Source organism: Phasianus colchicus, chromosome 25, assembly GCF_987193195.1.
Source record: "Phasianus colchicus chromosome 25, bPhaCol1.hap1.1, whole genome shotgun sequence".
NCBI classification, from domain to species: Eukaryota; Metazoa; Chordata; class Aves; order Galliformes; family Phasianidae; genus Phasianus; species Phasianus colchicus.
Window position 1 is genome coordinate 1,581,558 of NC_143460.1, and position 15,331 is coordinate 1,596,888.

Genomic DNA, 15,331 nt, shown 5'->3' on the forward strand with positions numbered 1-15,331 from the left:
TCAACCCACTAAGCTAATAATTATAGTACCCCAATCCTCAAAGCTGTCAATCTCTTCAAAATGCAGCTAAACAAGACAACTGCCTTCCACGCACTCCTTAATGCCACCTATTCCCAGAACACAGATCGAGTTTGCAACTCAACACTTGAGCCTGCTGGCTATTGAGATCACCGAGCGTCACAAGGATCCATGCTGTCTCATTAGGCTGTCATGCAGTCCCATGCCATTTTCAGGGTTATACTTAGAACCCACCATCTCCTTGGAACAGGATCTATTTGATCTGCGTGAGCAAAAGCATTTGGAACAGCCTGCAACTCTTAACAGAAATAAAAGGTAACAAATCATTCGTAATAAATTTATTTTATATATTGGTTTACAGAGCTAAACTGAATGGATAATAAACAGCACCAAGCCAGTGAGATTTGTTCTACAAAACAAGTTTAATACAAAAAACACGACTGCAATGCTTAACTCCTCACTCTGTATTTGGATGGTTAAAAAAAAAAAGTAACTCAAAACCTGCAAACTGTTAAAAAAGGCTTAATTACATAGGCACTGGTGTTTGTAAAAGCTTCTGTAACAACAGTGGAGATTTCATCACAATGTTTTAGAAGAACCAAGGCTGCCTTCAGCCGATTCCCTATTTAGTGGTAAATGACTGGAAGGCAGTTCCTGAGTCTTCTCTCTTGCTCAAACACCTTACATGTGCGACCAGAAGCAAAATATGGGATATGAGTTAACTCCCCACAGAACAGCTCTCATGTGACTCATAAGGCCTCACTGTGTTGTGCTCCTGCAGAAAGCTGCTCTCCCCACTCACCCTGGCTGATGAGCAGCACCAGGAATGCCAGGAGCCCCTGCCACCCTTCTGCAGCAGGAGGCAAAGGTGGAATACCCCACCAAAACACCCTGGGGGGGAGAGGAAGGGAAGAGATGCAGACTTCACCCTGGGATGTAGGCAGGGAGCCTTGTGGGTGGCATCGCCGATCTTGCAAACCTTGTACGAGGGCTTTGGCTGCCATCCTAAGCCCAGCTGCCCAGCAGAGCCTGGAGGGGAAGCTCTCCATGCAGCCAGCATCAGAGCTGAATGCAAAAATCCACTCATGAAGCTACTAAACCCACAGGTTACACACACTGCCACTGGCTTCTCTCTGCAGGTTTTGTTAGATTAGGCCAGAAATGAATTTGGTCCTTGCTGTCCCAGCAGTGTCCTGGTCAGCAGTTTGATGACACAGGGAAGAACAGATTAACAGTATTTTTGCCCAGTCTAAGCTGCCACACTCTGGAGATATTTCTTTGAAGAAAACAAAACAAAACAACACCCCCAAAAACAACAATAGTCCTACGCAGGACATAAAAATAAACTTAACTAACTAGATGACTGTAGATACAAAATACAACGCCTGCAGCACGAACAGAGGACGGACTGCTGCTCCTTCTACCTGTTGTGAGGCTGCAGGAACATGGATTTGGCACCCTCTGACAATGCATGACCCCATGCATTGTACCTCTGCTCTGACCCACAGCACACACATTGCAGCTGCCCAAGATAACAAGTACATTCAGCCCCAATAGACATTCCAAAGCTGCTATTTAATAGCTCATGAAGCAACCCCTTCGGCTGTGGCCACAAGAAAGCGCTTTCTGAAGCTTCCTATATCCTTCACTTCCCACCCAAATTCCCCCCACCCCCCAAGAAAACATAAAGCACAGAATTTGCAGACTTAAAAAGTGGAACGGGATCACAAACGTTTCCCTCCACACCCTCAGCGCAGCCCAAACCACCAAGGCACATCAGACTGCCCTCCCTCTATGACTACCTTCGCCTCATTTAATTTTTTTTCCTATTATTTTTTCCCCCATTTTTAAAGGGCGAAACAGACACAAATATTCTCCCTGTTGGGAAGCAGCAAGTGCTCTCATCGCTATCTTTGTACTGCTAAAAAACAAACGCTAACAAAACGCATCTCAACTGCCACCCTAAAGTTTCCATGGGAAATGTCAATCTCCTTTAAACACGTTCCATGCTGGATGTTGCCTCCAGTTGGCTTTTGCAGAATTGAGGTCAAATTTTAAGAACCACTGTCAGAGAGATCTCAGGCCCTTCAATATTTAAGTATGCGTTTTTTTAACACATTGCTTTAGGCTTGCTTGCCTACAGAAGCCAGATATCTGCTGGAAGCTTAACTTTGGTGTGATTCTAGCTTCCCACCAGCTCAAGCCTATCTTCTTTCTAAGCCAACATTATTGCCCTGATTTTTTTTTTTTGTTTGTATGTGAAGATTTTAAGAAAGAAGAGCAAACAGATACGTGCAATCCCCAACCCAAGGAGGTTAGGACCGTGACCTGCTCTTTCCCACCACCAGAGAAGGGACTGTTCCCTTGCAGAGGTCCTTTTCAACAGTTGCTCTGCTTCTGCTCCTCTTTAGTGTTCTGAATCTGAGACATAAGATGGCTGAGTCCATCTCCATACGAGCATATCCTCTCCTGCTACTCTGTGTGACTCCGTCTGAATCCGTGACTCATTTGAGGCCAAAAACTCCACAGCTCTGTTCCAGACCCGCTTCATTTTTTTCCTGCAAAAAGCAGCAATGAAAAAGAAAAATAATTATATTCTCAAAGTGCCTTTCTGCTTACAGTAATTGTAGCTGTTGATCAAGCCAGTGCCAGCTTCCCATGCATACAGTAAAGGAGATTATGCCAGAATTCAAGTTGAGAGGTGATTTCAAGCCCAGGACATGAAAGCACAAATCCTACCAGTGGGGAGAGGAGACCCTCTGGCAGCACAAATAATTGATGACTGCCCTGAATTTCAAGCCCAATTCACATGCAGAGGGATTCCATCAGCAAACTGTCCCCACCTTCAAAGCATACAGGGATCTCTCAGACAAGGGAGCACAAACTGGAGTTCCATCCAGTTTTGCACCAGTCTAGTAGTTCTAGGTACTACACGCAGGTACCAATCAAAAACAGCTGAAATAATTCCTGGTTGTATTGTGACTGATAAAGAGGGAGGATGTTTAAGACTTTGCAGCATGTGTAGTGCTCTGTGCTGTCTGGAGAACAAAGTAGCTGAGTCTAAGCAAAATGTTAAAAAAAACACAAACATTTTGCAAAGATGAAGCCAGCCACAACCCAGGCTGCAGCCCTCCTGCCCCACCAACTGTGGAGTAACTATTTCAACTGTGCTTCTGTTCTGAAAAAGCATCAGAATCAGACAACTCGCTCTATCTCCCATTCAGAGCTGCCTCATCTGAACAGGAAACTTTGCAGGCAGACAATGTACAAAATCACTTCAGAAGAGCCTTCCCAAAAACCCATTCAGCTCACGGGAAGGTTTGTTCTGTGAGAAGTGCAGCACCTGCCTGGAGAACAAGGCACGATGGCTGAGAAACAGGATAGCATCCTACATAGATTAGACAAAGGAGAGAAAAAAAAAAAAAAAAGATGCTCCAGGCCCAGGAAAAACAAAATCCAATTACTGTGTGATAGAACAATGACAATACACCAGTGTGACTGCAAAAAATATCAGCCCCAGGACTGTCACATTAATCTGCAGCAGGTTAATATATAGCCTGGGTTTTATCAACATCCTTTATGAAGTGAAAGGCCAGACAGACTCTTCTTGCTTCCCATCAATTGTCTGCTCGTGGTCTGTCATCCAGAAACTAGGTTTTGAGTTGAGTTGAGTAATGCCATGCTGACAACCCTCCTTAAAGAACAAAGCTCACCTGCTCTGAGGAGGGATGAGGCTGTCCCGCACGTGGAGGATGCCCACATAGGGGTAACGCTCCAAGTTCCGTTCCCATTCCTTATAGTGGTCCTGGACAACAGCTGGAGGGCAGAAGGGAAAAAAACAAGGAGAGATTTCAACACTGCAGAGAGGAGAAGAGTGTTAATTGGGTTTACAGAGATATTGGACTCTACCTATGATCTTCTTCACCATATCATACATGGCTTGCTCCTCTTCCTCCATCTTCCGCCAGCGATACCGAAGGAAGATTAGGATCCCCCACAGAGTTACCAGACCTAGAGGAATAAAAACAAACAGAATTCAATAGTGACATACATGTACTTCCTCAGTGCTAGCAGGTTTCTTTTTTTACAACTCTCTGGAGGCAGCGTTCCTCCTCCCTGCTTCCCAGGCCTGCTTGGAATCGCATCCAAGCAGTACATTTTGTTCCTGCAGCAGAAGAGCATGTGTGCATATGAGGAGAGGTGGTCAGAAGGCCTCGTCATAGACTTTCCTCCACCCCTTTCCCCCCCAAACATCAGCATGACCACGGGGCTCTAATTCTCTAAATCCCAGAGCTATCTCTTTGCTAGAGGCCTCCCATGCAATAATCACTTAGAAAGACTGTCAAGCTCCACTGCTCTGCAGATAGCTACTTGATAAGGAGATAAAGCCCAGGGCTCCGGTGCCAGCCTAAAATTCAGGAGATCTAAATTGAAGGTTTAGCACTGACAAATGTCCCTGTTACAACATGAGCTAACTTTAGCATCTCAGTCTCTACAATAAACATAACTATCCCCTTTCACCCTCACCTCGTCTGGCTAGATTATAAACTCCTCCAGCCAGCACTCATCTCTCGTTATCACCTCGCTCAGTAAGACCTCTGTCTCAGCTGGGGCGTGACAGACTCTTCCCATAAAACCTATAATACTTGAAATGCTACAAGTCATTACAGGAGAGTCCAGAAGACTTTGTAGTTTGGTGCAAGAAAAGAAAGAATAAATGAATCTTTTAGGTAGGTTAACATACTTATTTTGCAGACCGCAGTAATGGGTACTTGAGGAATACTCAGGGAGCTAATCAGCTTGCTGATTTAAAGTAAGTGTTAAGCACTCAGCACAAGAGCAGGTCTACAGGTCTCTTTCTGCTGCCAGAAAAAGGTTAATTAGAAATTAACTCGTTGGCAGATTTATTTCACCTCCGCTAGTAGTTTCATATGGCTGGAAAAATACGTGGGTGCATGCATGTTCATCTCTACAGCCAGCAAGGGGAGAAGTCGATTGGAAACACTGACAACTTACACCAGAAAAACAGGAACAGGTTCATGACAGCAGTGATCACTGCCCGACGGAAACGGCAGCTGAGCCCCATCTGAGGATGGGCCGATTCGAGACAGACCACCTCTTCCACTCTGGTAACGGGTTCGGAGAGGTCTTTCCCTTTCAACCTGATGGGAAGAGGCAGAAAATCTTCACTGAAGAATGCAAACACTCTAACTGCAGTCTTTAATCAAGAGAGGGAGAGGAAGCAGACTGCAGATGCAGTAACTCGTTCTATGCGCCACATAGAAAATACACCAACATCTTTGCACCTCCTCTTTCCAGAACATTTTGGGACCAGCTGCTTAGCAAGGACTGGGTATGGCTTTAGAAAAGGCAGCAGGGCTGGAACTCCCACTGGTAAGCTGAAATCTCCCTCTGCAGACTCTTTGACAGTACCTCTCAGTGAGCAGAAGATTAAACTTTAAATTGGATTCCCACCTCCCAGCACAGAGAAATGGAAATGTTTACTGAGTCACTCATCAGCAATTGCAGAGAGAGCAGTTGAGGGAGACTGCAAATGTCCATAGAGGTTGTGCTGTTTTCCTCAGTACTGATGAGCATAAACAGTTTAGCTAGAAAAGTGACAACACATCAACTGTATCTGCAGTGAGAAATGGACACACCCTCAGAAAGCATTCACAGCAAAATCGATAACACATCCTCCTGCAAAATCACTTGTACACACCTGCTGTGCTAGCCGAGATGCTTTTAACTCACTTCTTTCTATACAGATCTACACTGATGTGGTTTTCTTATTAGATCCTCTAAGCCAACAGGCATCAAGCAATCCTAGCGAGAGCCATCAGATTCAGTGCAATTAGACCAAAGGGGATTTCATTTTTTTTAAGCTAATTCATTCCAGGTTTGCAATGAATGACTTATTAGACAATGACATTTTCTCAATTTATTAGTGCAGATCTCACCAAGAGCTGACAGCCTGTAGTTGGTTCCTGGATTCTACAGCAGCAGCAGACACAGCTGTTTCCCACCCCTCATCTTATTGGCAATCCACACTCCATACTTTAAACATACAGCAGAATCACTGAGCATAGAGCTCATTTCCAGTTCTGCCTCTCAGATTGGCACCCAGAATGCTAATCTCATGTAGCATTTGCTGGAAATGCCACCCTCAGGTTGGTAAGCATGCTGAACACTCATTCTGCACACCATACAGACTTGGTGAAAGTAGATCCATTTGGCAAACAGCCCATAAAACTGCTAATGATGAAAATTAAAAGAAAATATATTACATTACAAGGCTCCTGACACAAGCACTGCTCCTATACAAAAATATAGATTTGAAAAGCCTGGACCCCAGCCCAAAAGCAAATCCAAACCTGCCAATAAGGAAACAATGTCTGGGAATTTGCCACACACCAAGAATCAAAGTAGTAGGCACTGTCTGATCATTCAGCCACAGCAGCAGCTGCAGAATTCTTTTCAGGACAAGAAATCAAGTAGTAGCAATCCACACACACTATACCCATGAAGCTCTAGTATTACTACTGTTGCAATTCATTTCATCAGAGATACATTTTATTTATGCAGTATTATGCAACATTATACAATTTATGCAATATTAAAATGCAAACAAATGTTAGGCTTCAGAGTTAACATGGAGTGGAGGCAGCTGACACTTCCCAGAGGCAGATAATTATGTCTGTGGAAACTGCATAACAGCCTCTCATCAGATTATGGCCTGAGCATTGTATTTTTCAGCTGAAGAAACCAGCACTTGTGCCATTCCACATGTACTGAAACAACTGGCAGCCAAGAAACCCAAGACAAAAAGCCTCACTGGTGACTGACCAAGCTGCTATGCAGTCACAGTCTGTTGGTTTTGACATCTACTGTGCATTCTGCTGGAAAGAGAACTGACTAAAGAAAAGATAGCATTCAACAGTCTGTTTTCCTCTCCTCCTCACAGACTTACTTGCTCCAAGAGATCCCAGGGCACGTGGGTTGTTACCTACTGAAGAGAACGCTCTGCTGACCTGTATAACCCATCCCTTTGGTGAAAGGTTGCCCACAAAATACCAAAGCTCTGTTTTTGCTAACAGTACTGAATAAAAGAGTCATCTGGGGAACAGCGAGTACACAGGCAAGGTTAACAAGTGAACTGTCCTCCCAAGACACCAGAACCACCACTTCTAAGTCCTGCAGTAAGCACAACGTAACAGTGAACAGGCACAACATCAGACTTTTACTTCATCTGCAAAGCAGTGTGTTCATGAACACGATGTCCCCCACTGCAAGGGTTGGGAAACACACTGAGAAGGAATGTCTGCAGTTGCCAATCTGTTTTAGGACCATACGTTTTATTTGGAAGCTCGCCTAGGAAGCACTGACAAAGCGAGTCTCTGATTATCTTCTGAAATCTAATGAAGCTTTTTGTGCACACCACACGGGATGTCAAATTACACATCAGCCGACGCCGAGAAAGATCATTTTGGAACAGCAGGCTTCCACTTACCATATTCCTAAATCCTTGTTACTGTTCAGTATCCACTTCAGGGCAGCTTCAAACTTCTGTGGGGAACCACCAGTTATATTCTGTAAGAAGAATCCATTAGAATGTCAGTCTCCCATTCATTTAAAAAATACTGAATAATGTTATTTCATAACACTATGAGAGAACTTTCATAACAGTTATGAGAGAACTTATTCTAAGCAGTCTGTCCCTAGGTTAATTCTTATCATAATTCTGCAAACTGGAGGGAAGAAAACTAAATCTGAAAGTCAGCCTGAACTGAAATCTTCTGACTGTGGTAGATGATGCATGAAGTGCTCTGTAAAATAACACTCTCCCAGACTGTTAAGACTAACCACTAAATACAACATAATCATACTGACAGTTTACCATGAAAGAAATGGAATGCTAGATCAAAGCAGTCTGTCTTCTGACACTTTGGGGTATAGAAAGATTTTTCTTCTGCCCAGGCCTCAATCCAGGGAAATTTCTGGTTTCACAAGACTGATGACCATGGCAAAACAACAAACCATTAAGTTAGATTTACAGGGCTTGAATCAGAGATGTAGGGGAAGATTATTTTCAAACGAACTGCTGAGAACCAAAGGGGAAACCAGAGGTATGGGAAAGAATCAGAACAGGATAGGGAAGTAAAACAAATGGCAAATTGCTTTAGTATCTATTATTTATTGCCTTGTAAGAGACTAAGCACTACGTTACAACAATAGCTGCTCACAGCCTACTCACCACCACGTGGTCCCTTGCTTCACTAACCCAAATGCATTTGCTTTTTAGATTCTCAGGGTTTCCGCATTCAAAATTACCTGGTAAAAAAAAAAGTCAAACAAATAATGTTTAGGAAAAAAAAAAAACCCTTGACAGTTCAGAAATACACTCAACTGTCTAGAAATGCTATATTTTAAACGCAGCTACAGCTCTGGGCAAAATGATTGCAAGGTGAGATTTATATGGTAGGCAGGTTAAGATTATGACTATTAATAAAGTGCTCAGCCACTGGATATAGGTTGGGGAAGGGCAAGAAAACTTCACGCTTCAGAGTGTGAGCTACTCAACAAAGAAAGAGGGAGGGAAAAATACTATTTCTCTTTCACAGAATACATAACCACCTCTCTGACATAATGGCAGGCAGAGGGGCTTTCTATAAGCAACAGAGACTGCAGTGTTGAAGTGTGATCAACACAAAATGCTTCTAAAAAGCCTATATCCCAGCTCTCTCTGCCCAGGCAGAGGAATACTGGCCAGGAACTTGGGCTTCCAAATCATCTTTCACAAAGCTGACTACACAAAATGTGCTGAGAGACCGTGCAAAATTGGTTCTGAAGCTTTAGAAATCCTGTGAAACTCAAGAATCCAAAGGATTCAAAAGTGTTGAGGTCTGAAATCTAGAAAATGGAACTTAGGCACTTTTATGATTAACATTATTATGCATCTTGCTGAAAGAAAAAGTTCTTACTTGTCTGCTGAACTGCTGCTAGAGCAGCTTTCTCTGTCAAAAAACACTTGTTATGGATCGGATTGGCACACATGTAGTACAGAGTGTCCAACTCCTGCACTGGGTTGGCTCCTTAGCTAAGTAAGCCTGCCTTGCTCAGCACAGAAAACTTAAAAGAAATCCCATAATCCGCTGTCACATTTCAGCAGAGAGATGACAATTTCTTAAGTCACTCTGACTCCATTTGTAAGAACGCACTGATTTATACTTAACTGGCTCTGAGCATCCTGAAGACAATTTCAAGATGCTATTACAAAAGAACTACAAAGCTGAAAATTTGCACCTCAAGTTCCCAGTGTATCAAGTGCAAAGAAGGACCACTCCACAAGAGCATGATGATACGAGCGTGTTAGCTAAGCACTATTGAGATCAAAAATAAACACACCGTTCTCTGTTTTTCTGTTACCTGACTTTCTCAGAGCTCTATGAGTGGAACTGACTGTTCCATAAATCCCTCTCTTCAAATTAAGGTTAAAAATGTCCAGATAGCTGAGAGAGTGTTTTACAAAGACAAACGGAACTTACCAGCTTGTACAGACAAGTAGTTATACAACTCATGCAGCATGTTCATCACAACGTCCTTCTGTTTGGCTTTGCAGAACTGAAAGTCAGAAACAGGTAACACACATGAACAGACTGGCAGCTATGGGGCAGCAGTCAGACTAGCCAGAAACAAAATGCCAGCAGAGGGGTTTTAGCTCAGCTATGCATCACTAGTTCAAACTGAACACACCTGCAGCAAAGCTGCAGCACAGCTACAGTTTCTGAGGCCAAGTGGAGGTGGCACATCATGTGAAAGTGCCACTGAGATCCCCAGCTCACACTGCACCACCAGACATCCCCTCAGACAGGTTACATCCATCAGCTCTGTGTGTCCCAGGTGTCACAAGGGACCAACCATAACTCCGAATCCAACATGAAATTTTCTTTTTCCAAGTAATGCACCACAATAATAAATAAATAAATAAATAACAGGGTTATGCAAACACTTTACAATGGAGTTGAGGGAACAAGCTGGATTAAATTCTGCACTGCTAAAGCTGAACGCAGGTACAGCCTCTTCAGGAAATCGTTATCACTTCTGTTACAACTATTACAGAAATTGATTCACATAAACGGGAATTTAAAGTTTTATCTTTTGGAGTCTTATACACAATCCTAACTTAATCGAGCTCATTAATTCCAACTCATGAAATCACAAAGATAAAACTAATAATTTCACAGTGATGTGATACTGGTGGAAGCTTCCCAGAATAATTACTCTTCTATGAGAATCCCATCCGCAATATTTAAAGATAAATAAATATATGCTTACGTCATCTGTTCTTTTGTCACAATCCACAGGCAAGAGATTAACTATGGGAGAGAAAGAGAGTTAGCTGGCTGCAAAACAAGAGCTCTGATCAAGAAAATAACTTTTTTTTTTTTTAAAGACTCTATTTTCAAGTCTGATTCTGCTGTTTTTAATCTTACTCTACACGGTACCTTGCTACACAAACAGCACATTCAAAGCACTGCCTTGGAGGGAAGCAATGGAAGCAAAAGAAACAAAACTGGTTTTGTACCAGACTGCAAATGATGAACTCTGTTCAGCTGCAAAGTAAAAATTGTGGCCCAAATTTTTTAACAGCTTAAGTAGATGGCAGGAGATGGAAATTTCCACTGATCTTTCTCAAGTATATCAGTGCTGCATGCCATGGTCACCTGAAATACCATGGCAATAACAAGAATTTAAATCAAGTCTCTGCAAGGCAAACACAGGGGATATACTTCAGCATGAACTGTTAGTTCCAAAGATTGTGGCCTCTGGTTTAACAGCTGCCTCCTGTCTCAACAATTTGATATGGGCTAGCCACAGGTCATTCATCTATGTGCAGTGTGCCCAAATTAAGGACCAGTACCTTTCAAGCCAAACCTCTTCTTTCAGTTCCAACTCCTGAAGTGGCATTATTTCCATCTGTTCTAGCTGGGACATCTGCTTTAAATGCAATACAGTGATGGGAAGCCCTTTTCCATTTACCACTGAGGCTTTGCCACATTTGATGCACAGACGTACCAATTCAAACTCTGTACTTCTGCAGCCAGCACAGAGGCGATCAAAGGGCTGTGCTTTCCAGAGGCTAATGTTAAAACACATAACAGCTACACAGGTGTTATATTGCACAACCAATAACCATAAAACACCTCCTTGGCCTGGCCTCCTTTTATGGGCAAAACCCAACGGGGTTTTGAAGAACTGAAGGGAAAAGTAAAAATAAAAAAGAGCACGCACTTGTCTTATTTTCAGTGATGAATGAGACTTCCCAAAGGCAACGGGAGAGGGAAACTGAGATGTCAAGTGAGAGAATTACATATCTGATAGTGATGGAGGTAATAAAGGGAAATCAGAAAATAAAAGCAAATAAAATTTAAAAAAACACAATTAAACCGGTACACGTACAGTTCTCTTCTGTCTGCTCAAGCCAGCCTGACCCAATCATCTTCACCATGAGGATACCCAGAAAAATCAGCAGCAGCACCAAGCTGGCGAGGAAAAGGAACTGGGAGAGGTAGAACTCGAGGCCTTTGCGCTTTCCTTCCACCTGCTGCCTGGGGGCTGACCGGAGGAGCTGAGTGCGGGGTGTCACCACTGCAGCAGATGCATCCCACCGGCTGCCCGAGGCCAGCCCTGTGTCACTCACAGCCCTCCACGGCAGCCGTCGGCTCAATCCCTCTCCCCAGCTGCTGGATTTTGGCTCTCTGTCTGCCTCCCTTCGAACGCTGGATGCCAGGCTCTCCTCCCCCCTCTCAAATGGGTAACTCAACCCACTACGCCCTGCTGTGGTTCCCCAATGGGTGCTGGGTGCCACCTTGCTCTCCCGTCCCCACCAGCTGTTGGAGAAAAGCCCCTTCCTTTCAGTCTTCCTTTCCCCTGCTGTCTCCCACTGCGCTGGCGAGTTCTGCCCTGCAGTCCGCCCTACTGATGTGTCCCAATGGCTCCTGGCTGTCAGGCCCTCGCTTTCATCACTGGAAAAGGGCATAGAGCTGAGCCTTCCACTTTTGCCTGCAGACGTTCCCCAGGAGGACACGGAGCTCAGCCCTCCCACCCCATCCACGGACGTCCCTATCCCAGCCCTAGCACTGAGCCCCTCACCTCTATCTATAGATGAGTTCCACTGGGACGTGCTCGGCCCCCCAAACCCATCCAGGGACGGCCTCAGCCCACCGCTGAGCCTCTCGCTCCCCTCTGCAGACGTGCTCCACTGAAAGGAGCTCGAGGCCCGAAAGCCGTCATCCAGCGCCGGGCCCATCCCAGCCCTGAGCCCCCCGCTCCTCTCCAGGGATGAGCTCCACGAGGAGGCTGCGCTCAGCCCGCGGGGCCCATCCCGGGACGCCCCGCCCTCGCTCCTACCGCCGAGCCCCCCGCTGCGCCCAGGCGGTGACCCTCGCGGGTCTCCCCATGACAGCCTGCCTCCCTCGGCGGCCTCCCAGCGGGACACGGGCGCTCTTCCTCTTTCCTCCTCCTCGTCCTCCTCCATCCCGTCCTCCTCCATCTCCTCCTCATCCTCCTCCTCTCTGTCGCGGCCGGCCCTGCCGGGGCTGAGGCTGAAGCCGAGGCGCGGCCGCGAGGGTGAGGCCTGCTGCGGCCTGCCGGAGCTGCGGCCCGGGCTGGGCGGAGCGCCGCGGCCCCTACGCTTCGCCGCCGCCACTTCAGCCCGCAGGCAGCTTAGCTTCTTGATGTAGACCTTGCGGGTGGTCTCGGTGATGGGCCCGGGTCGGTAGCCCAGGGCCAGCAGCTCCTTCCGGAGCTCCGCGTCCGTCAGCTCCGCCATGGCCGCGGCGCTGACGCCAGGCCTAACCGGAAGCACTCTGTCAGCGGGGAAGGGCGGCCGCCATCTTGAGGAGGGCCGGCAGCACTCTTCTGGCGGCCATCTTGAGAAGGGCGCACGCGGCCTGCCCAGCCGCTGCCATGTTTATAAGGGAAGTGCGGGGTGGGCGCCATATTGGGAAGGTCGAGTGAATGCGCCGACGTCTTGTGACGGCAGGGTCGGTGGCTCCGCCATGTTGGGGAGGTCGAGAACCCTCTCAGAGCGCGTACGGCTCTGAGCACAAGCTGCTGCTCACCTCAGGAGAGGGAGAAATGTAGAAAGTGAAGTGCAAAAGCAGCCTCAGCAGGGAGCCACACCGCTCGGAAGCAAGCAGGGAGCCGAGCTGCTCTCCTCACTCCAAGCTAAAGTGATTTTTGGTGCTTCTAAGGACGTTTTTGAGGAGAAAGAAGTGCCTTTCCCTGCCAGCTGCCAGCCCTCACAGGCATTTTCCTCCTTGCTGCCCAGTGAATGGCACTGCGGGCTGGGCAGGATCGAGCTGGGCCTGGGGAGATCTGTGGGAAGGATCTTCAGACCCGCAGCCTAAAAAGGCAAAACCAAATGTCAGCTAGAAGATTTATTTTGGCACGGCCGTGATGTACAGTAATTGCTTTTTTTCCCCCCCTTCTCCCACTTGTAAAGAAAGAAATGAAAGCGGCTGGAATACTGTGGCTTAATATCAGGCTTTAATTAAAGTGGTGATGGATGCATGCAGGCTGCGCGCATCGCCATCTCCGTGATGGACGGGCGATACCGACCCTGTGGGGCTGCGCAGGGCTCCGTGTGGTCACCCAGAACCGCAGCGAGGGCATCCTTGGGGACCGATGGCCTTCAGCACAAGGCAAACCACCCAGGCTTCGCTCCACCTTTCCTTCTTTTCATGCTCGCTTTGCTGTCACGGCCTTTTCACTCAGGGCAGCAGACAGGGCTCGCCTCGCTCTTCCTGAGCAACAAGATTTGTTAATCTGGTTAGCAACAACAAATGTACGCTTAGGAGAGGCCAGGCGTGCTCAGTTCTGATGGAGGTGTGAATGTGCGAAGCCCTGCTCACTATCTGGGAAGTACGACTGACAGCTAATAGTTTGGAGTGGCGTTGAATGTAAATACAGACGTAGAACATGCTCTTAGAAGAAGTTTCTGTAAACTCACAGCTTTCAGACAGTTTGGAGAAGCCTTGCCCGGGCTCTTCTTGCTTAGGAGAAAATGAGTAACAACAAAAAGGAAAAAAAAAAGAAAGAAAGAAAAAGGAATGAATAAATAAAAAGGACTCTTTTCAACTTCTTGTGCTTGTGGAGGTCAGGGAACCTGCACCAAGACAGAGTTTGTCCCAGCAGCACCATTGCATGACCTTTATTGCAGAGAACATGGGAGTGAGGTTTGAAGGCTGGAGGACTGCAGAAAATCCATTATTCCTTTGCAGGAGGAAGGTTGGCAGCTGGAACAGATTGTGGAGAGAAATCTACTGCCTCTCTCACTTCCTCCCTAGCAAGACAAGTTTAGAGAGCATCACTGCCTTCCCTGAAGGTACCTGATTATGGAGAAGAAAGCAGAAAGCCTCTCAGAGATGACAGAACCCAGTAGCCCCACGGAAAAGCGTGTTTTTTGTTCCCATTAGCTTGCCAACAGTGCTGATGTTGAGGCTGATGGCAGAGCTTCTGCTTTGTGCAGAAGAAGGGGCATCATCCACACAGCCCTGGGCAGCAGCAAAGGCTGCCAGGCGAGCACAGCCCTGCTGATGCCACAGATGGGCTGTGATGCTCAGAGATCCTTGGCTGTGGAAAGCCAGTTCCCAGCCCACGGCTGGAATATCTTGGCTGTAAATAACCTGAGATGGCTGTGGGAAGATGGGACAACGAAGAGGGGACAGCCTCCACCTTTTCTGCTAGCCCGGAAGCTGCCTTAGGCCTGCTGGCAGTGACTCAGCTGTCATATGGGAAGAGCAGGCGTGCAGTGCTGCCTGCTTCTCCTTCTTAAAGTACTAAGGCAGGACTGGTGTAAGCAGAGGGGTAGAAATAGCTCTGCACAAGGTGCCTGAAGAGGGGAGCATGCTACATCCCCCAAAAAGCATGGCAGCAGATGCACCTTCCCATCCCTGACGGAGGGGCTGCTAGAGAAACCGCCATCCCACCCCCATTGCTTACCCCCTGGCATTTGGCCGACAGTCCCGCATATGTCACTGGGGGAAGTGTCAAATCTTTCTTGAGAGCCGACTGTGCTGATTTAACACCCTGTCACTCACAGCCGCTGCACAGGTGTGACCCAAGAACACCAATTCTTATCCCTTGATCATATGTCACATCCTCAGCCTGCTGAACCTCTTATTAGGTTAGAAAGTTGGTGCCACTTTCAGTCTTTTCTATCATCTTCCTCTTCCTCTCCTGCCTCTCTACCTCAGTTGTTCAGTAGCTCATCCTACCATGAAACTATTTCTCTGGTTTTGGACCAAAC

The 15,331-nt window shown here is 46.5% G+C and overlaps 1 protein-coding gene across 1 annotated transcript; it reads right to left on the reverse strand.

The window, feature by feature from the left end:
* Positions 1-344: 344 nt before the first annotated feature.
* On the reverse strand, positions 345-12,938 carry LEMD2 (LEM domain nuclear envelope protein 2). Its single transcript, XM_031605825.2, has 9 exons — positions 11,479-12,938; positions 10,354-10,394; positions 9,564-9,639; positions 8,273-8,349; positions 7,529-7,608; positions 5,035-5,180; positions 3,928-4,029; positions 3,732-3,834; positions 345-2,576 (listed from the first exon to the last, which is right to left on the reverse strand). Exons 1-9 carry the CDS (start codon positions 12,848-12,850, stop codon positions 2,426-2,428), a joined length of 2,148 nt encoding a protein of 715 aa, XP_031461685.2. The 5' UTR covers positions 12,851-12,938; the 3' UTR covers positions 345-2,425.
* Between the last annotated feature and the right edge of the window lie 2,393 nt (positions 12,939-15,331).